At 41.5% G+C, this 22,127-nt stretch overlaps 2 protein-coding genes across 2 annotated transcripts in view; one reads left to right on the top strand and one right to left on the bottom strand.

Moving 5' to 3' along the window:
- LOC144539498 (NACHT, LRR and PYD domains-containing protein 3-like) overlaps nucleotides 1-22,127 on the bottom strand; it is a 306,969-nt gene that overhangs the window by 281,091 nt on the left and 3,751 nt on the right. The gene's annotated exons all lie outside the window — the stretch shown is intronic.
- On the top strand, nucleotides 7,293-9,266 carry LOC144539497 (uncharacterized). The gene is made up of 2 exons (XM_078284787.1): nucleotides 7,293-7,508; nucleotides 8,446-9,266. Exons 1-2 carry the CDS (start codon nucleotides 7,365-7,367, stop codon nucleotides 8,698-8,700), a joined length of 399 nt encoding a protein of 132 aa, XP_078140913.1. The 5' UTR covers nucleotides 7,293-7,364; the 3' UTR covers nucleotides 8,701-9,266.

Here is a 22,127-nt window from a genome sequence, read left to right as displayed (position 1 = left end):
AAAGAAAAGTTGAAAGTTACGAGAACTCTGCAGACACTTGAAGCAGCCACAGAAATGGCATAACTTGTAAAAAAAAAAAAAAAAAAGAAAAAAAACTGGGTTTTTCTTTTTCCAAATCTTGGACATACTCTACCAGGGATGCGAATTTCAGTTGCTAAGTAGTTTTCAAACTGGTGCAGAATAGTCCTGACTCATCGGTGGAAAAGTTACGGAGAAAGCAGCCAAATCAGCACCGTCCAGACCAGAGGCCAAAACCCCCAAAGTTTGCTCCATGAATTCCTCGCAAAAAAAACTCAAATAAAACGAGTTCTCCTGCTGCTGTGGGAACTTTTTAACTAACCATGAACTACATCTAGGGAACTTTCTTCATGTTTTTGGCGGTTTGAGCTGCGGGAGGAGAGCGATCATCCTTCGACCGGACAAACCGTGTTCAAACCCACTGTGACGGCGAGGAGTCCGCCCCGCTGAAGTGTCCTTGAGCAAGACGCTGAATCCCTACCGGCCGCGCAGACCCTCACCTCCGACCTCTGACCTCGTGACATCCCCGTGGAGGGGGGGGGGGGGGGGGGCAAGAGAAACGCCCCATAGGGAGGAACAAAGTGTCACATTGTATTATTTTGTATTCTTTTTAGATGTGGGTCAAAAAATATTCTCTGTTGCTGATGGGAATCAAGCTGTTGGGGAGATTTTTAGTCACGAACAGGAAAATCGGATTATTATTTTTTTTTAAAACCATCTGATCCAGGTCAGTTTTCTGTTTGTGAACCTGTGCTGCTCTTCTCTGGCTGTGGGATGAAATATACGGTATAGGTCTGTACTAGGAATTGAACCCCAGCAACGGCTGTTTGAATTGTATTGTATTGACTTTTACAGCATTATTATATACCAATATGTAATTTAAGTCCTCTGTTTGACTCGGACCAAGGGGGAAAGTCTCCAAACGGACAGTGTAAGGTTGATGTTTTCATGTAAGGTGCGATCTGGCCGAACAAAACAGTAGTCTAGTGTTTTATGCGGTGTGGTTATGCTGTAGGTTTGGATGGGAACAAGGGTCTGCAGCTTAGACAGCATTTATAAAGGAAAGAAAATCAGCCGTAAGCATTTCTGTTTCTTAAGTATTTTTATTTTAAGAGTTTTAAACCCTACGTGAGACAGATCTAGATCTTTTACATTGCTGGTTTAACATCAAATCAAATCGAATATCGGGTCACTTTGGGTTAAAAATTCCCTGCTTTACCTGTTAAATGCGGCTTTAGAGAGAGAGAGAGAGAGAGAAAGTGAAAGTGAGCGTTTTTGCCTTGTTTCTCCCCTTAGTCACCATGCTGCTTTTGCCTTTATGAAGCCTTCAGATTTCTGCTAGCTATAACTGACTGACTGTCTACAGAGTTATCACCCATCATGTCTGTCCGTCGCTCATGTCTGCATCAACAAAGCGGGAACACCGAGGCGATCGGACGCCCGTTACCGAATGTTTGGAGAGAGTTTACCGGTGGTTACGGGAGACACGCCGCCATGTTGGAAGAGTGACAGATTGGGAGTGTTTTAGCTTTTAGCGATTGTCTCTATTGACTCAACTCTACGAACCCGTAATCCCTTAAAATTACGTTACATTTACATTAATTCACCCCTTAATTCATGAAAAATCCCCTTAAAATGAGTTCAGGGAGTTATTAATGGAAGAGACCCCATCAAAACCTCCTTAAACTCCCCTTAATGTTTGACTGTTTACTTTCTAATTTAATGTAAAATTCAGGCAGACAGGAACTTTCCCTTAATAACTCATTAATAACCTGTAAACCTGCACAAAAGGCAGGAACAATCCCTTAACTTCTAGAGTCTCTGTGAATCAACCCGAGTAAATCCCTTATAAACCCATGATACTAACCTTACTTTATTAAAGCTGTTATTTTTAATGGATAATTACTTTTATTTAATGAGAAATTTAGGACATTTCAGGGGAAAAATTAAGGGGTTTGGTTTCGTAGTGACAAGGTGGGAAACATGGAAAATCAAAAAAAGAAGAAAAAATCTAAAACAATTTCTTGTTTTTGAGTTTTTCTTCTTTTTTCCTGCTATATTTTCCTTGTTTTGTTGTTACTCTTCATGTTTTAAACCTTTGTTTATCCAGGAATAGTTGACTGAACTCGCTTGCTTTTTCCCAGTGACTCCCCCCTGTTTCACATTACACAGCTGGGGGGGTTTAGTGCCTTGCTTAAGGGGCGCCTCCATAGTAGTTGCTGAGGGAGAACAGAGTGATGCTCATGCACTTTGCACACTCATGTCTTACCGAGTGGTCCAGGGATTTGAACCAGCAACCTTCTCGTCAGAAGCCCGCTTCTTGAGCCACTGGGCAGCCGCCGCCCCACGGTGGTGGCGTGTCCCGTCCCGTAACCACCGGTAACCGATCTTCAAGAGTTACATGACTAGATCCAATAGAACCAGTAGAACCAATAGAACCGATGCCTGAGTGTTCTCAGTCCTCACACGACAGTGACGTGTTACTCCATTCCTGAGCAGGGCGGTTTGTAGGCCCACATGCCGTAGAATTTGTTGGATAAACATTCAGTTGAGTTCAGTCGAGGCGCTCTGGTGCGTCTCAGTGAATCGTGCGTCTAGTGTTCAGGTAGAGGCTCGTATTCGTCCTGTGTGATGATGCTACACAGGCCACGTTTTAGAAAGTGGAAAAAAGTGGAAACTGGGAAAAATAAATGTAGACTACACAGAGGGTTTTAAGAAACAAATGTATTGTGGCAAAATAGGATTGTTCATAACTTGTTTTTTTGTTTTTTTCATCTGCATTGCTTCAGTATGTTGCCCATGTTTCATGGCCTTTAGGAGAAAAGCAGGCTCTTTTTTATAGTATTAACCCCTGGCTTGACATTTACAAAAACAACGATGAGATGATGATGAGAAAACGACAACATGTACTTTGGGTCATGTGAAGTGGACAGGGGGGGGGGGGGGGGGGGTTGAGGTGCGCTTGATTTGCCTGCCTGGGTGTAATGACCTTGGAGCGGCGGTGATGGAGCGGTGCCAAACAATGCGAGCAGGACAAACCGACAGTATCGAGCACACCTTCGAGTGTTTTGAGTGTTTTCTGAAACAGTTTTCTCCTCTGCCTGGTTCTGCTCTTCAGTTGATAACGTCACCATGTTTGTCTAAACCATTATCTGTCTGTCAACGTTAATAAATAAACGGAAAATATGTCCAACGAGAAACCAGAGGGGAAGGTGCAGTTACTGTCCACCGTGTGTGTGTGTGTGTGTGATATACTGTATATGTATTTGTACTTTTAATTTTTTTTACATTAGTTCCCTGTCACAATACTTAGGTTTTAAAAATACCAACTTTAGCTAAATGTCCCAATTCTGTTTCCTGAAAAAGACAAAATAGCTACTGTAACTGTCCCAATACTTGGTTTAACTTTAGCTAATACTTAGGCTTTAAAAAGACCAACTTTAGCTCATAGTTGCAATACTATCTTCACAGACTATTTGTGAGCAGCACTCATTTCATTAGATTTCAGATCTCTGCTTTCCTGAATGCTCCTGTTGGGCTGTTGCATGTTTGATGAGTGAATGTGCACATGTGTGTCTGTGTGTGTGTTTAGTTGCACTTGTTTGCCTGTCTGGACGCATATTCATTGTGTGTGTGTGTGTGTGTGTGTGTTCCATGTTTGTCTAGACTCTGTACCCAGTAGCTGCAGCCTGAGCACACAGCCTGGTGTTACAGCGACTCTGCTGTGGTTTTTCATCCTATAGCTTCAGTTTCTGTCCTGCAGTCTGCAGTCAGTCCGGTCGCCGCCATGGGAAACCGAGCCTGCAGCCCGTCTCCAAACACCGTCGACTGTCTGTACGACGTCGCCAGGTAAGGAGGAAAGAGTCAGCGCATCAAATATGTCGAGAAATTAATTCCAAAAGTCATGCTCTCGGACAAAATGATCGCCGGCATGTAAATAAGACACAGTATGGGTTAGAATTAAAATAGGGGGAGTCATCTTAAAGGTCCAGCGCAATGAGAAATGCATTTTTCAATTTCATGATGTTATTTAACAAAAGGGCCTGTTAATGTAAAGTTTTCCCAAGTTATTCTGTCAGCACTGTGGACATCTGAAAAACTCTCCCTCTGGATCAAACAGATTTACAATTCCAGTCTACTTCCTGGTGTAAATGATGTCACCTACAGCCAGGTTTTCTGATTGATCGACAGTATGCATAGGTAATCAGGTGACAATAGCCAGCCAGCTACTTGCCAAACTAGCCAAAATCTCTGAGCCTCCATTGCTACTGGGTGCCGACGCTCCAACACTGGATATTTGTTCCCCAGAGATAGAAATATTGTCCTGCAGTGGAAGGTTAAAAAAATAATGCGCTTTGTGTTAGAAATCAACATCAAACTTTTCAGTTGAAGTCATCGCACTGGATCTTTATTAAGACCTTTGCTTACAAAATAGTTCTGCTTTTAAGGACAGAATCGTCTTTTGAAATATTGACTTATGAATTTTAGGTAGCAGGGATTTTTCATGTCTTTTGTGCAGTTATTAATGAGTTATTAAGGGAAAGTTCCTGTCTCCCTGTATTTTACATTCAATTATAAAGTAAGCAGTCAACCATTAAAGGGGGTTTAAGGAGGTTTTGATGGGGTCTCCTCTGTTAATAACTCCCTTAACTCAATTTAAGGGGATTTTGCATGAATTAAGGGGTGAGTTAATGTAAATGTAAGGTTATTTTAAGGGATTACTGGTTTGTAGAGCAGGGTGATGTTATCTGTGACCCTCCAGCCACGCAGGCCTGGTCCCTGACGCCTCCCTGGACGCCTCGCTGGCCTCCCTGCTGTCCCTGAACTCGTCCTGGGCTCTGGAGCGGCAGTTCTCCGCCCTGCAGAGCCGGCTGACCCGGCAGCAGAGGGCCGCCTTCAGCCACGACCTCCACACCGCCTTCGGAGGAAACGCCACGGTCAGAGAACGCATCATCGCACCGGGGGGTTTAGGGTCCGGTACAGGCTGTGTCCGTCGTGTGTCGCGGGGCCGAGGCCTTGAGACGGTGTTGGAATTCCTTCCTGGAGCAGCCCGGACAGGGAAAGTCAGGGAACTTAAATAAATTCTCTGAGGGAAATCTGGGAATATCAAGGAATTTTACAGATGGGTCACTTTTCCAGTGCAGGAAAAGTGACCCATCTTTTCCAACTTGTTTGTGGCATTTGATGGTTATCAGCCCAACTGCAGTGGAAACCAGACTAAAAAACTGCATTAACAAACAGGGAAGAGCTAAAATTTTCTAGACAAGGCTGTTTTTTTGTTTTTTTTACTTGTGAATGGAGTGAGGATTCTCTCTTTAGGCTATTTTGTTCTTTCACTAGATAGATAGATAGATAGATAGATAGATAGATAGATAGATAGATAGATAGGTAGATAGATAGATAGATAGATAGATAGATAGATAGATAGATAGATAGCACTTTTCTGAACAGAGTGACAAAGTGCTGTAAAATAAAAGGAACAAAACGAACACACCAGCATATCAGCTTTAATAAAGGCAAGACAGGCACTGCTAGCTCCTATTTTCGTTAAAATGTTCTATGTCTGTGTATCTGTCCCTATTCAAATAAACACTGAAGTGAAATGAAAACAAACTAACAAACCATACTGGACTTGCCGGTGGTATTTCCTGTCTGTGTAGTTTTGGTCAGATCAGAAAACCTTCACCTCCCTGATGTGATGGTTTTGGTTTCTGCGTAAATCTCCATCTAACTCTGTGACCTTTATCCCACACAGAGCGAGTTCCTATCGTTTATTATAGATTCAGATACAATAGAGTTATGTTTAGTACTACCTGTACAGGTGTGCTGTATGTACTAACACCAGTGCTGCTGTTGTTGTTGCCATTGACCTGTTTCACCAGCAGAGGGAGCTCTTTACTCACCGTTCAACTAATCAGCAGGTAGAGGCACTGTTTGGTGGTGAAAAGTGAAAATGGAAGGTCTTCTAAAACTTCATACACCTCAACAACATATGGAGTTGTGGTTGTCATTGTAAAATCATGGAGCTTCATGGTTTCTAGAAGGTCCAAGTCCTAGACCATATAATGGTGTAATATGTGGTGGTTTAAGACAAGATGGGACGAGCTTCATTGAGCCCTGAGGACAAACTGAGTCATTACAGCAGTAAAAAAAAAAAAAAACAGAAGTGCAGGTTGGAGAACTGACTGCAACAAGTCCAGGCCCCTTCTCTGAGGTTGTTGAAAGGCATTCTGGGAAATCATTAACTGATGTAGAAGAAGACGAGGCAGGTTGAGGGAAAGTGAGTTCACCAAAAAAGTAAATTACACTTCATCACTAAATAACTCCTGAAATGTACTGAACATCACCGCCTGTAGATAATGAAACTCAAATATGTCATATCTGCAAATTATTAAGTATAATTTTATAATAATAGATAATAATATAATTGTGTGTGTGTTAATGCTGCAGGTGAGTTATGGAGGGGTAGGTGTGGTTGCCCTGGCCCTCTCTGTGCTGTTCGAGGTGCTAGCCCACCACCAGACCACCGGGCTGGGCCAGAGGAGCCCCGAGGGCCCCCCCCCACCTCCAGACCCAATACCCAGGATGTTCGGGGCTGACTGGGGGTCAGAGGTCGGCTCCATCGCCAGCGAGTTCCTCAAACAGGTGGCTGGACTGTAGACTGTAGTATGGCATAGTATGTTGCAGTAATAATGATAACCGTATTATTATTATTAGTAATATTCAGTCAAACCGAGCGTAACCATCACGTCACACGGCAGGTTCCCGGTGCGGCCAACGACCGGGACAAGATGGCGGCGCTGCTGCAGAGCTACGAGGGGAAGCTGCGGTTGGAGCTGATGGATTTGTATGAGAGGATGGTGTTTCTGCAGAGAGGAGCGCTCAGCTCTGCTGGGGTCGGCTTCATCAATAATACACAGCAACTACACTATCAGAAATTATAATAATACTAATGATGCATATTACTGCTAGTACTACTACTGTTACTACTGCCACTGCTACTACTACTACTGCTAATATTACTACTACTGCTACTCCTGCTACCAGTATTTGGCTGTTGTTCCCACCCTGTTACCATCTAATAAATCATCAGTAGGGCTTTTCACACTGCATATTTTTTGACTTAACCTAGGGTTAACTGGTCCTTTGGAATTGGCCCCACTGCCATTTCCAAAGAGATCTAACCGCGATTCTAACCCTGCTCTGGAGCAGGGTTACCCCCAATTTTTTCGGGGGTTATCCCCAGAAAATCAACTAAACCCATGGTTAATAAAGTGCGTGAAGGTTAAGAATGCACAGTGTGAAAAGCCCTTCTTATTGTGTTTTGTGTGCAGGTGAAGCAGTGGATGAACGGAGCTGCTCTCCACGTTCACATCTTCCTCCACTGGAAGCGTCTGACCGACCCGTCGGCAGGAGAAGTCTTCAGTCTGGACTACCTGCAAGGTGTCGACCCTCTGGTGAAGACCTACACAGAGTACCTGCACAGGACGGTAGGCCTACTGCGCTCTTATTTTACAGCAGCATTTCTGCTTTCTTTAAGATAGGGGAGAATAAATAATATTCTAATAGTCTAATAACAGGGAAGCACATTCTATCATGCCGGTACCAAACCAAAATGAACAAAAGCTACTGGAAAAACATACCGTACTGTGCCAGTATGGGTACAACATGGTGCACTTCTGCAGTTAGTCCCTCCAGGATTCTGCATTTCTGCAATCGTTGAACTTATATCAGAAAATGGGCTCTTCTTAATTCACAAGCGTTACTTCAACATATAAATGAGGACTTCAGATAGACCGAACAGTTATCAAATAGCAATCTCTGGAACAACAAGCACAACAACTGCTTGAATTTAGCAGGGATGTTGGTTAGTTAGCAAGTTAGTAAGGTACCTAGGCTAGACTCTTGTACCTATCGATAATGGGCCAGAAAATGTGAACCTTTATCCCTCCAGATTCTTGGATCCATTCGCTTCTAATATGTTTTTCAGTTGGGTATCTGTGAAATGATAAATGCCTGTATGATGCATTTTGGTTCACAACAGCAGGACAGAGCTGGGCTGGGCTTCTCTTCCCGTCTTGAGAGTTCAAAACGGCTGCCAAAATCACTCCCACAAAACATGAAGTTCCCAAAAATGACCACAAGATGTCAGGTTTTTGATGTTTTCCCAGAGATGTAGTTGAACAGGGGTACAGATGGTAGTTCAGGCCCTTTTAAAGACACACTTGCACTGGTGGCTTACACGACCGAGGTGTGTACCATGTAACTGTTCAAATCCAGCCTGGGGTCTTTGTTACATGTCCTACCCCCTACCTTTTGTATTTCTGACCGTGGAATCCTGTAGGGACTATACAGTATATGAAACATTTTGTACAGTATTTAAAACCTAAAGAGCAGCCTGTGACCCCTCCCACCCTGCGTCACCAGGTGAGAGAGACTCCGCCCTCTGGCCCCGGCCCCGGCCCCAGCGGGCTGCTGGTGGTGGAGCCGCTGAGGAACATGAGCCACGGGGTTCGCCACCGAGCCTGCGAGTCGCGGGCCATCCAGCGGGCTCTGGTGGAGCGCTTCCTGGCGGCCCAGGACCTGCAGAGAGGAAAGGACTTCTTCCAGAGCTGCCAGGACCGCCATGACGCTCTGATGGCACAGCGAGGAGACTTCCAGCTGAAGATGGGAAGAGTTTGAAAACGCCCAAAGATATGATCATCCTTTATAAGACAGGATGTATCTAAAGCTGCATTAGGTAATTTTCACATGTTAACAGCCCCAAAATGACAGCAAGAGATAGCTGTTTGAATTTTGATGACTTCAGTTCCCAGAAATCCTGTATATTTACCTTTTTATAAGGTGACATCAGTAAAGTGATGGTGTGGAGTGTGGAGAAGGTTTCCCTGGACAAATTAAATCTCAATTAGTGGGAAGGGGATGCTCTTGTTTGTTGTAGTCCCACTTCATGATTCAGACTGATAAGATGGCTGCAGGTTTATAAAATAAAATCTGGTGCAGTTTTAATCTCTCCCTTTCAAGTCACATAAATATATACCATCCAAGAGTGGAAACTAACTTTTTTCACCCACTGGCCACAGTGGCTGATGGAGAACAAAACTAATTTGGGAGCCAAATATGATAGAAAAGAACATTCAGACAATGTTACAGCGTGTGGTGTGGTTTCCCATCTTAGCAAAGGTAACACTGATTAACTCTTTGGCATTATACTGAACTTGATAAGAACATGAAATGAATCACCACAACTTTACTCAGTGTCATCCAAAGTCTCATTAAAGATTGTATACAAGAAATCATCTGCTTTATTTTTGATTTGATTGATCAATCTCCTTCAGAACCAACTTTATTCTTGCAACACTAGACATCTCCTGATCCTGGACTGTCCTGTGGTTCAGTGGACTTGAGGTTCCTGCACTGTAAAAGCAGCATCTCGGATTCAAACTCAGCCTGGAAGCTTTATTGCTAGTTGCTTGTTGCCATTTTCAAAGAGCATTTCCCTAGAAATGCCGGTAGGTCTGGGGGCAGGATTCTCCCCGGGAGACATTTCTGAAAATCTGCTTTTAAAAACTTGTTTCTGATGAGTTTTGTACAGTGCTGTGTACATACACTTGCAAGGGAGAAAATGCAATATACTTGCAGTTCTAACCTATAACAGAGACTAATATGTAACCCAATCAAAAAATTACAAGTATAAAATTAAATGCAATATGAACAACTTTGAAATATCAAATGGGACCAAAGTAGTTTTTGTTTAGCAAGACAGTTTCCATTTTCATTTTCCAGAAACTGTTTGAATACAAGATAAGAAAGCATCCAGTCAGTATTCATATTTCTGTATTATGTCATTTGGTTTATTCAAAATACAAAATCTAGTGTTTGTATTCAGCAGTTGAAATTTTCACTTTGATCCACAAGTTGCACTGTTGTGACAATAAGAGTCGATGCTCAGCTCTTTGTGCCCTGAAGATTTCCAGGTGAATCTCCTCCAGGCTGCTGGAAGTGAAGAGGCATTTTGAAAATCACTTTATTGACAGTTTGGTATGCTATTTCAAAAAAATATGGCCCACATTCAGACCAAAAGTAGTCACACAGTTAACAGTGTGAATATTACACAAGTGAAATAGATGTCGGCCGAGTTTTCAAATTGTGTTTCCAGTCCAGTCCTAATAGTTGCTGCTCAGTACAGTTTGGCATCTCTCTCAGTTTTGGCAGTGCTTCCATCGAAAGGAGCTACAGACGTTTTTCTGCTCACATTGGAAGAGGAGGAGCCAAGTGTCTCACAGCTTTAAGGAGAGGATGAAAATATTAATGTAGCCTTACAGACTCACTGCTGACCACTGTAAGCTGCTGAAGAGAGGTGAGGCATGTGTGTCAGGGTTGAACAGCTACTGATAATGGACATACTGCAGTATAAATGGCCTTCAGACTGGCTATATGGCCCCTTTAGCTTATAACTACTTAGTTGATCTATGGTATTGATTTCCCATAGGCCAACTAGGATGAAACAGCAGCCAAATTTATGTTAAAATCATAAATTTAACTTGACATGATGGCGTGGAGAGGCGTCACTACTAATCTGTAGTTATTATTAAACAAGGTTGGGGGTATTTCTTTTTCCCCTTATCTTAACGCAGCAATGTGACACAGCATCAAACATCAGACTTTGTTTTTCCTGGGTTCTACTGAATGAAAATCATTCATTCAGGTTTGAGTCAGCTGGCAGGAACAACATCCAATCAGTGTTTTGTACGTCAGGGTTCAGGTGTTCTGACAGGAAGACAGACAGCGTGCCGAGAATGAGAGAAACTAAGGTGAGTTCAGTTCTTAACAGCACAAAAGGATTTTATACAGCCAACAGTCATTAAAGAAAACATAAGAAACTTTGAGGAATACCATAGTGTAGCGTTCTGGCCAGGAATTAGATTTGGCTTGGTTTAAAAAAATAGTTCAATGTTCTGGGCAATGTGGGTGGAGTTGTGTAGTCGGTTGTGGGGTGGCATGCTGGGTAATGGTTATAAACGAGATTAAAATTGGGGTAGAACTTCACTGTTTTGGTTAGATGTTGTCATTCTGAGTTGATCACATGATTTCAAGTCATTTCAAGGCAGCAAACGTTGAGTTACATGGGGTTAGACAATAAAACCATATTTGTGTTGGTTATGTGTTGTAATAAGTAAATGCCGGGAGAGACAGCTTGGATAACGCGAGAGGGAGAGAGTGTGATACGTCCGGAGGCAGCACCGCATTGGGATCTTGGCATTAGGACATCGGTCTGTTCTGCGGATGATCAGCGAGCGGGGATCTGGAAATTCATCGACTTCATCGGTATCGCTTGCTGAGGAAGTTTTTCGCCGGGTACATTTCAGCGCCACGTCGGCTCGGACGGGAACGCTCAGTTACTTCCTCGCTACGGTTACAGCAGGCGATGGACGGTAGATCCACCGGCGATATGATAACGCATCCGTCAAGCTCAATCCGGTCACTATGCACTGGCTTCCTCCACCGAGCTTCCGTCACTCTGGGCGGTTTTTTCCTCAGTCTCCCGATAAGGCTGAGCGTTCAAATGGGCCGTATCGTAATCGCCGTATACCGAGACGGACGAGGGTTGACTGTGGCTTTGACCTACGGAGACCTGACAAGCTCACTAACGCCCGGAGCCGAGGACGACCCTGAGCGTGGCGCAGAGGTCTGAGCCTGTGGCGGCACGTTTAAAAGAGGAGGATTTGATGGTAGTCTCGGGCAGCCGGTCGAGCGTAACCACATCTGCACTAGCAGCAACGCTAAATCGACGCGCCTATATGTGGCAGCGGATCTGCGAGCCTCAGCCTCCAGTAACACTGTATATAAATGATAAATACATCAACCATGCGTGAACCAACATGAATTAATCCATTATTTAATGTCGTAGGTCCACCGTCTCGCGGGCGAAAATTTGTCATTAAATCATTTTTGTATATGGAACCGAATGATCTGTTAGCTTTCGTTTTTAAAGTAATGCGTAAAGCTGTAAAAGATAATAGTTGTAGGCACGTGGACTTAGTCCTATCTTTCTGTAGTTTATCAGTCGATTGTAATCCGCCATCTTTACTGATGGAATGATGAATACTGTATGACGGGGCGACGAATACGACGTATGATATATAAATACGGGATGACACGGCAATGAAGAACGTGGGATGACACGGAGACGACGGAAACAATTTGAACCGAAAATTAAATATTGAAAGTGACTATGGCCTAAAAAAATGTAATAAAACATATTGTTGTGCTGAATTGTCAGTTTCTCCTTTCCACAAGTGTTAAATGTTGTCTCTGCTACACACTCAGGTCTGTGGTTACATTCCAGGTTGTTGTCTGAACCTGCAGATGTGTCAGCTGCGATACAAACTGTTCTCACCTTCACAACACACACTGGGATAATGTTTACCATTTAACACTAGAATTCACAGTCAGGATCAAAATGAACTTCAATCAGGAGAGACTAGGTTAAATGCTCAATGAATATTTTTATTGATAAAACAGAAATAGAGTTTGGCGTAGGCTCGGCACGCCTCCCGAGATGAAGTTAGGAGGGCGTCAGGAATGCGAGAGAATTAGGATTCCCGCTACTCACGAATGTGTATGCTGTCTTTCGTTTGCCCTCCCAATTATTATCTGTTACCTTTACCCATATTCATTTTATATTCATCTTTTGTACATTTCTACTTCCTCTCAGTTTACCTTTCAGCCGTTCCCTCCTAGTGATGTATTTGAAGCATTGCAAGCCATTGACACCAGGAGTTCAACAGGAGAGGATAAATTGGATCCTTTTTTTCCTAAGAGTGTCCGCTCAATTTATCACAGAGCAATTAACACATATATTTAATCTTTCTATCACAACAGGCATATTTCCTAGTCGGCCCATGTAACTCCGTTACATAAAGGAGGTGATAGAAATGATCTAGATAATTACAGACCAATCTCCAAATTATCTTGTCTAGCAAAAATCCTGGAATCTTTGGTAAATAACCAACTCAAGGCATTTCTTTCAAGTCACTCTGTATTAAGTCCGCACCAATCTGGATTTAGAGCTAATCACAGCACTATTTTAGCAATTACATTAGTTACAAATAATATAGTTTCCGCTCTAGACAATAAGAAACATTGTGCTACCTTTTTGCACTATACAACACTTTTCCACAGCACATCGTCCACTCATCCATGCACTCCATACACCACTATGTTACTGATTTCCCTACTTCATAATACTTTTGTATGTTATAGTTCTATTTATTGGGTTTAAAATAAACCTTAAATAAATTAAGCCATGTGTGGACTCCCTTCTTGTCCTGCCTTAAAGCTGGGTTGTGACCGCCAACCCCCCTCCTAAAGAATAAAATAAATGATTTCTGTTTTTGTTGTAGGTATATTGGACTTGTACAGACTGGATTCTTAATTTCACACACTGATGAAGTTAATATAAATGATTAATTAAAAACATGTTCAGTAGCTCTGCAGCCATAGCAGAACACTTTTACTATTTTTTATTATTTAACCTAAGTTTCAACAGTATCAAAATATTTTGTTTTTTTTTAATTAATAAAACTAATTTTAAGAATGATAAGAATTTTAAGTTCTGTGTTCTGTTATCTATTAATATCACATTACTTTTTCTGATGTTTTAGGTTTATGCCATGGTATCATTTCAGAACCGGTATCGCGATACTTAGGATGGTAACGGACAACCATACACTTAACAGGTAAATTGACCAATGGGATAATCTACCTATAACAAAACTTTGGGTACTCCTTTTAAAAACAACCAAGAAACAACCATGATGTTAGCTCTAAACCAGGGATGTAGTAGGAGGCTAAACCCACCTAAAGTCAGTTTACCCACCTTTTTATTTGCAGAATAGAGTTCACCACCTTTTCAGGCTGACATAATTCCTTGGGATATTAAATTCATAGTATGCACATTAGTAAGTAGCATCAAACTGATAAATAAAAAGTGGGTAAACCTATCCTCATCTATCTTACACCAGTTTGATACTACTTACTATGATGCATACTATGAATTTTATATCAGCCTGAAAATGTTTATATTTCTGCAAATAGAAAGGTGAGTAAACTGAGTTTAGGAGGAGCTTACCCTCCTATACATCCCTTCACTACTAATGTATTAATCAATGTATTAATCAATGTTCTAACTGCTATTTGACCATGCAGGTAAAGAAATAGAATGATTTAGAATGATAGCTTGATAATCATCAAATTTGGTCATTCTGTGATATAATTACCTGTATAAAGATTCAGTTAACAGTTCAGGTGTAAAGTTTGTTCGGGCCTAGAAAACAGAAAGGTACAAAATTAGTTTTTTTTTTTTTTTTTTTTAGAGATACAAACTTGTAGTAGTGTGTTATAAAAGCGAGCAAAAAGTTGACATTATCACTTTCCCCCTGATGCATTGCGCTGCACCGTGTCTGTCTGGGCGGGACAGGTGACTTCACCTGGGCAGGTATCAGCAGCTTGCTGGGCACGACAGCCTCCTCTGTTCGCCGCTGCAGAATTTTATGGATCCTGGATAAAGCGGTAAGTTGAGCGATTTTAGCCGAATGATTGGTGATGTAAAGTCTCGCTAAACCGATGACTTGAGAGGTCCCGTTCGGCAGCCAACGTTAGCTAAGCACATCTGTAGCTAGCTGCCCTGCGCACATGGCAAGCTAAGTTAGCTGCCCGGTGCTAACCAACCTGGCCCTGTCCTGTACTGTACTGTACTGTCCTGTACTGTACTGTACTGTCCTGTACTGTCCTGTACTGTACTGTACTGTCCTGTCCTGTACTGTCCTGTACTGTCCTGTACTGTACTGTACTGTCCTGTCCTGTACTGTCCTGTCCTGTCCTGTACTGTCCTGTACTGTCCTGTCCTGTACTGTACTGTACTGTCCTGTACTGGCCGGCTATCGACCACGGCTCTGTCACCGTGTTTAACGTTACACTGAAAACAGAAACCCGAAGCGAAGCCCGTAAAATTTAATGTAGGCTAAGCCGATTTAAGTGAGATTCAATACAGACAGGCTACAGACATGCTAGCTAAAGTATGCCTTATTAGCTAAGTTAGCTATCACGTTTCAGTCAGAGTGAATTTTATGCACTTGTGCTCTTCATTATGTTCATTATGTCTGCCGTCTCGCTTCCCTTGTTTTGCCTCCAAGCAGGAAACTTAATGTGTGGCTGTACACGAAATTAGAGCCATAAACGGTTAAGATAAAACCCCTAGACAAAAGACGCTAACGCTAGCTAATGCTAACGCTAGCTAATGTCAACTTACTGTAAGTTAGCTGTAGCTGACTGTCTGATGTCGAGTGTTGTGGGTTTTAAACTATTAAAGTTATCACTTAAGTAAGTCATTACATTTACCACTGATGTCTGCAGAAACTCTTATATTCTAACATGCTTTTTCCTTGTATTTAGATGCCCAAGCACTTTTGTTCCCTTCCGTCTGGATTCATCAAACTACAGATACAGGTCAGAGGAACTTGAGATGGATTAAGCTCTTGGTATCCAAGTGGGCACTGGTGCCTAATTTGCCAATAGAGCAATTACAGCTATATCTATTCCCAAATAAGTAAAACATGCGTAAAATCGCAAAAAAATAGTCTGCGCTCCATAAGGTTTACATTTTAATTCTAAAGACTAATAGTTTTTATGTGTACAAACCACCACTAGAAGGCAGATGTGATCATTACAGTAGATTTATTGCTAACTTACCTAACCTAAAGCAAACTGTTAATAAAATCATGTAGTTAATGATTTACCATTCCTATCTAAAACTTACTTCTGCATTGGACCAAATACATGGTACTTACTGTAATGCTTAACCTACAATGCTTATTTGAATAAGAAAAAAATTGCTTAGTGAAAAAATAAGTTTTAAACGTTGTTAAAGGCAGACTATGCAGTTATGTTATGATTTTGTTATGATCTGGTAAAGAATGATGAACGCCGCTCAATTCTCAAAAGAATAGAGCTTAGAAATGCCTCAGGAGTTCAGGACAACTCTTTTACCCCATCATAACCCAAATTATAAGAGCTTATCGCTCCATTGTTTTAATTTTTTGTGAACATTTGACATCAAAACATTAGATTCAAGACAGGCATTTAAAAGTGTTAAATTAATTCTATGGGTTATTAGTCTTGGCATGAGCCTGAGGGGTTTTATCCTTTTATCAGTCTCATCCTTAACATTAGTAAACAAAGTGGTGTGCCTTCCCATTTGAAACTGCAAAGTCTGCCTTTAAAACGCATTAAATACAACTCATACCTGTGGGCAGACTGATAAGCAACTGATAGAGTAGGATTATCATATTTGTTGAACGGGTAGTGTGTTTGATGGAGATTGGCTTAAGATGTAATCAATCTCTCATTTATTTTGGTATAGGTAAAAATGAGTTGGCCATGCAAAATGGGGGAGAGACAAGAAGAACTCATCAGTGATCACCACGTATGTGTTAGGCTTAAAGCTGCGTATCTATCTGTCTGATCAACAGTCTAACTGATCACCTGTTTTTGATCAGTATTTTTAAGTGAATGTCTTAATGTATTGATATTGTGATGATATTATGGGGATGATTATCATTGCTCTCAAAAGATATTTACACACTGTAGATTAGTGATGAACAGTCATTAGTACTGTGATGACCAAGATTGGAGTACTGGAAACCAACTTGAAAACTGACCTGGATGTAGCTTACAGGTGACTGGGACACTGGTAATGGGGTCTTCAACTTTGGTGACTCAGACTTGAACGCAAAGGAATTGAAGCTAAACTTAAGATCCAGTGATCCAAAAACATAACTGCAATTTGGTGTTGTTAACATTACACTGGCAGTAAGTGCTATATGAGATTGATTTTGACATTTGCTGTCAACTAGTGTAACTGTAATGAAGTATCCGTCCCCTTTAGCAACAATGGTACAATTTTGACTTTGTGTCTGATCTATCTTATTACCTGTCTGATCTGTTTATCTCATTACCTGTTTCTCTGACCAAACTCTTTATTCTTCTATTGTCTCCACCAATAGAGTCGTGATGAAACCGAGGTGCACGCCGAGCTCAGCAGTTCCCCGATGAAAATGTACGTGTGCCATCAGCCCGATGCCTTCGGCTTCATCACAGAAGGACATCCAGCGGTCAGAGGTCTGACCAACCTGTCAAAACCATGCTGCCTTCTCTTTGGACTTACCTGTGCCCTGGAACTTAAGTATCCACCAAAACTGATGCACACTTTTGAGTAGCGGTGTAACGGTACACGTATTCGTACCAGACCGTTTCGGTACAGGACTTTAGGTACGGTGCAGATGTGTACCGAATGCAATCTTAGTAGGCTTGTTTTGCGTGCGGAACATACTTCAAATCCGAGTTCCCACACGAACATATTAAATGGCGGACCGGAAGTTTGTTTAGTCTCCGCCTCGCACTTTGAGCGCACTACACAGACAGCACGCTTAGCCTAGCCTAGCCTCTGGCTAGCGGACGTCATGGCCAATGCAAACGATAAGCCAGAGCTTGAAGACCCTCCCTTATCGTTAAGGTCTCCTGTTTGGAAACACTTTGATTTCCCGGTGAAATACAACAACGGACAAAGACAAGTGGATAAGACGAAAGCTGTGTGCCAACATTGTTCAGTAGTGATCGGGTATGTTTCTGGCAACACGTCAAACTTGATAACTCATTTGAAACGGCACCACGCGAGTGTGAATATCACTGCTGCGAGGAAGAAAACGAGCGTAGTGCAAACGCTGCTCCCTTCATTTAAACAGCCTTTCGCTGGTAATTCAGATCGGGCCAAAGCAATAACAAATGCTGCACTTTAGTCAATGTGGAAAAGTTCATTTCCTAAAAAAAGAAAAGATTATTCTAGTTATTTATATTTTTTATTATATTTTATATATTTCTTATTATATTTTATATTTTGTTTAATTTATTTGAGAATATTTTATTTATTGGAGAACTTATTAGTAGTAGTTTGCAGCAGTATTCTATTTTTTATTCTATTTTATTTTTTATTATGTTTAATTTAAAATTTTATAAAAAAAAAATTATAAACTGTTGATTACAAAAGTTCATAATAAACGACAAGCAATTTTATGTTTTGCATTTTTTCCCCTTACTGTACCGAACCGTGATGTTTGTGTACCGTTACACCCCTACTTCTGAGACATATCAGAGGCTCTTTGTTGGAATGGACCCCATGCGCCCTAAACCATCATCTAAATACACAAATCTCCTCAACAAGTTGTCTCAGATTACTTCTCAATGCCATCTGCCTCTATCTGCCATTATTAGAAAAAAATGCAAGTTATCTCACCTTGGTAGGTGAGACTACCAACTGATACGTACTGTAACATATTAGCATAATGTGCAATCTTTAGGGTGATATAAATATTTGTCTCTCATACTTAATTCAACTTATACTATTTTATACTATTTCTACTACTATTTCATACTATTTAGTTCCTACTATTTACATTTAAAATAATTACTCTTTACCAAAAACTTAATGTCAGATCAGATTTTCCTTTTCAATTCAGCAGTTCTTTAAAAATAATGTTTGTTCAAAATAGGGCTGAACAATATGGTTAAAAAATCATACTTACTGCAATTATTTTGGCAGATATTGCAATTTCAATGTGATTCGATGTGATGCTGTTATGTCTTGCATTTACCTTTATCAAAACATTGCAGCTTTGGATATTTCGATTCATTGTTCAGCCCTAGTTCAAAATGCACATACACTTGAAAGTCATTTCTTGAAAGAATTTGGTATATTTATTATTTTTTTTACATTTATGGCCACATTAATGGCCTGTTTTGCAATCAATGGTACCGTTAGAAGTGAAACCTTTGAAACAGTGGGTTGTTAAGAGTTAAATAAATGTTATAATCTTAAATCTGTCTTTCCATCTTGTTCTTCTTAATTTGATATTGTTATTGACAGGAAAGTCTATTTATGTAAAGTTAATCAAAATGTAGTGCTTGGGATATAGAAATTATAACAACAAAACTTTTAGAGAAATTAATGCAGCATAATTCTAAGAGTGTAACTCAGGGCCAAAACTAGCCAAATTCAGTGAAATCTATTCAGTATTAATTAATTCTATGTTACCAGGTACCGAGTGGAAAGATGATAAAATTGGGGATATATGATCTGTGACGGCCCGGCTGTCTGTCCTCCCCATAGTTGCCTCCCTGTTTGTGTCTGTCTGACTCTATCTCTATGTTGATGCTCTGCCAGCCCACTTGCCTTCCTGCTGTCCCGTCCCGTCCCGTCCCGTCCCGTCCCGTCCCGTCCCGTCCCGTCCCGCCCCGTCCCGCCCTTGGTTGCTGACAGACTGCACATGTGGGCAGTGGCGCCGGCAGCTGTAATCCTGTACGTTTTTTTGTAATTATTTTGTTCGTTTTTTTTTTTTTTTTAACATTCTATCTTGAAAATAAAATTGTGACAACAGCAGATCCTGTCTTTGGATTCTTTTTTTTATTGAATAATGTGCTTGAGAACGCAGAATTAACTTCAAATAGGTAGGAATACTGTTTACTTTTATTTTCTCATCTGGCTTTTCGGATTGTTTATTGTAGCAGCTTGGTTTGGTCTTGCTGTTGCATATTGTTGTTACTATCTTTAACTGTTCTTATGATGATGCTGCTAAATGAGGGAATCCGTTGCTTTTGCGCTTAATGCCGACTTTTATTGCAGGTTTCTCTGGGCTGTTTGTAGCCTGTTATTTAGCTGCTGTTGTTTTTCAGGCCTGTTGGCTGGTCTTTGAAATGCGTGCGGTAGGCTAATCAGAGTTTTATGGTGGTGTTGTATCGGTAACGTTAGTGCAAAAAAACACGAATCAATCTCTCTCTCTCTTGCTTGCTGAGTAGACTGTATGTGCGCGCGTGGGAACCGAGACGTTAAAGGTAGCCTACCAGCGGGCGGGCGGTTCTTATGCGTACGATGAAATAGAATCCTGCCGGCGCCACTTCCTGTGGGGAAGACCATGAAGGCCTGGCCACCCCACAGCTGTCTCTCTCTCCACTCCCTGGAAGGCCAGTATTACATTTCTTCAGGGACTAACTTAAGCTGCGTACTGGTTTCCAGGAGCATGGACACAATGAGCACAACATGATGATCCAGTTGACAATTTATTGCAAAGTGAATTATTGACAAGTGACTTTTGAAAGGAATGAGTTGATTGATGATGCTTGTAGACAATTGAGTGCTCTTGGTTCTACAAGATATAAGAAATAGAGAAAACACAAACATCCATGGAAATAGATTATCAGTATTTCTCTAAACAAACACGATAATATGCATAAAGGAAACATTTCTAAATAATAAAAAATTATTCAAGTGGGGCGCCCTGGAGGCTCAGTCCTTCCCGCAGCGACCCGGGTTCGAAGCCAGCCCGCGGTCACTTGCTGCATGTCCTCCCCTCTCTCTCTCTCATACCTTCCTGTCTTTCTCTCACACTATCTCTGTCAATAAAGCATAAAAATAAATCTTAAAAAAAAAAAAAAAAATGTACTCAAGTAACTACGATTGTGTTTGCAAAAAATGCGGCTAATATTAATTAATAACCGCGGGAATTGATAACCGCTGGACCAAAACGAACATCCTAAACTAACAAAGGATTTACTACTCTAACATGAAAAATAAAAGGGAAAAACAAACTTACATTATTCACGCAATCAACATAAACTCTCACCACACAGACACCCAGTATGCTGCTGCTTTGCAAAGGGGAGGAGGGACATCAATCCAGTCAGAGGCAGGTTTCTATGTGCCAGAAGAAACCCTTTCCTGAATGAACCGTTCATAACAGATCTCTGCTTATCATCAGCGAAAATCCTAGCAAGTCAATTTTGACTGAGACAGAAATAGAGAGAAGTGCAGTATTATAATGACATGATATCAAAGCATGGATGATCTTCTCTCAATCATCCAGATCCATGGCTGTGTATGAATATGGATCAGAATAAAACACATTCCGGAAAAACTTTAAGTGAAATTGAAAATACAGATGTAAAATGGCTCTAAAAGTCCAAATATTCCGTTCTCCAATGGCATCCACCCCCTCAATATAATCCTGAGTATTTGCACACCGGCTGTTGAAGTCACCCGTTATGAAGAAAAGGGCCAAGTTTCTGGAATCTGTAGACATTTGTCAGAGGGTTCTCACAGAAGATGGGGGTAGATAGCAGACAGCCAGAGAGAACTTGTCTTATATGTAGGCAGGGTTTAGCAGTCAGCTTAATCCACAGGATACCTTCCACAGAGTCATCAAGAGTTTCACAATGATAGTCCATGCATATTCGGTCCCTAATAAATACGCCCACTCCGCCTGATCCAGAACGCGCCCGAAGATGAAGCTTGGTCCCGTTTTGTCCAAACCAGCTGTATCCAGTAACGGATGCAACTTGAGTTCCAGTCAGATGCGTTTCTGCCACTCCTATTATATCCATGCCAAGGTGGCGTCTACACTGTGAACGTGTCTTATTATTGTCAGATGATACGTCGGTGTTCCAGCTTTGTGCGTTGAAAAAACCCGCATGAGACCTACCGCTGAGATCCAGCTTCCCCAGCTATGTTGTTATTACAAGTAGGCCTGGTCGTTTTCACAACCCGCCCCCCCCGGACAGCGAGTTTATCAGTTCCCATTTCTTTTAAGATAGCCAAGAAGCTTGACTCGATAGCTTGCTGCTGTTTGGGGATGTCGTGATTAATGAACACCTTCTTGTACATCTTGTTTTTCTGTAGCGTTGCCTTTTTGTCCAGTACAGTTTTCATGTGATCCTGACAGCTGAATTTGGCAATTATGACTCCCGGTCTATCGCTGTGTGATTGTTTCCTTTCTGCTGTCACACACTCTATATCTTTGATTTTCAACCCATCTTTAATTAGACAGTTTACAGAGTGTAGTGTGACTTCATTTTCTTTGTGTGGGAGATTTCTAATTACCACATTCAGCGCAATGTCTCCTACGCCACCAGATTCACCTGCCGCACTAGGGCCCCCGTTTTCTAAAACTTTCAGTCGCGCATCAAGTTCACCATGCGCGACTACAAGTGCAAGTGACCGA

This window comes from Centroberyx gerrardi, chromosome 7, assembly GCF_048128805.1.
Source record: "Centroberyx gerrardi isolate f3 chromosome 7, fCenGer3.hap1.cur.20231027, whole genome shotgun sequence".
NCBI classification, from domain to species: domain Eukaryota; kingdom Metazoa; phylum Chordata; class Actinopteri; order Beryciformes; family Berycidae; genus Centroberyx; species Centroberyx gerrardi.
The sequence above is the reverse complement of the archived record's forward strand: the minus strand, read 5'-3'. Positions and strand labels throughout refer to the sequence as shown.

What these genes read in the sequence shown, in the direction of transcription:
- LOC144539497 (XM_078284787.1), top strand. Translation starts at nt 7,365, where the DNA reads ATGAACGGAGCTGCTCTCCACGTTCACATCTTCCTCCACTGGAAGCGT. An exon ending in CAGAGTACCTGCACAGGACG is followed by an intron (nt 7,509 to 8,445) that starts GTAGGCCTACTG and finishes CTGCGTCACCAG; the next exon opens with GTGAGAGAGACTCCGCCCTC.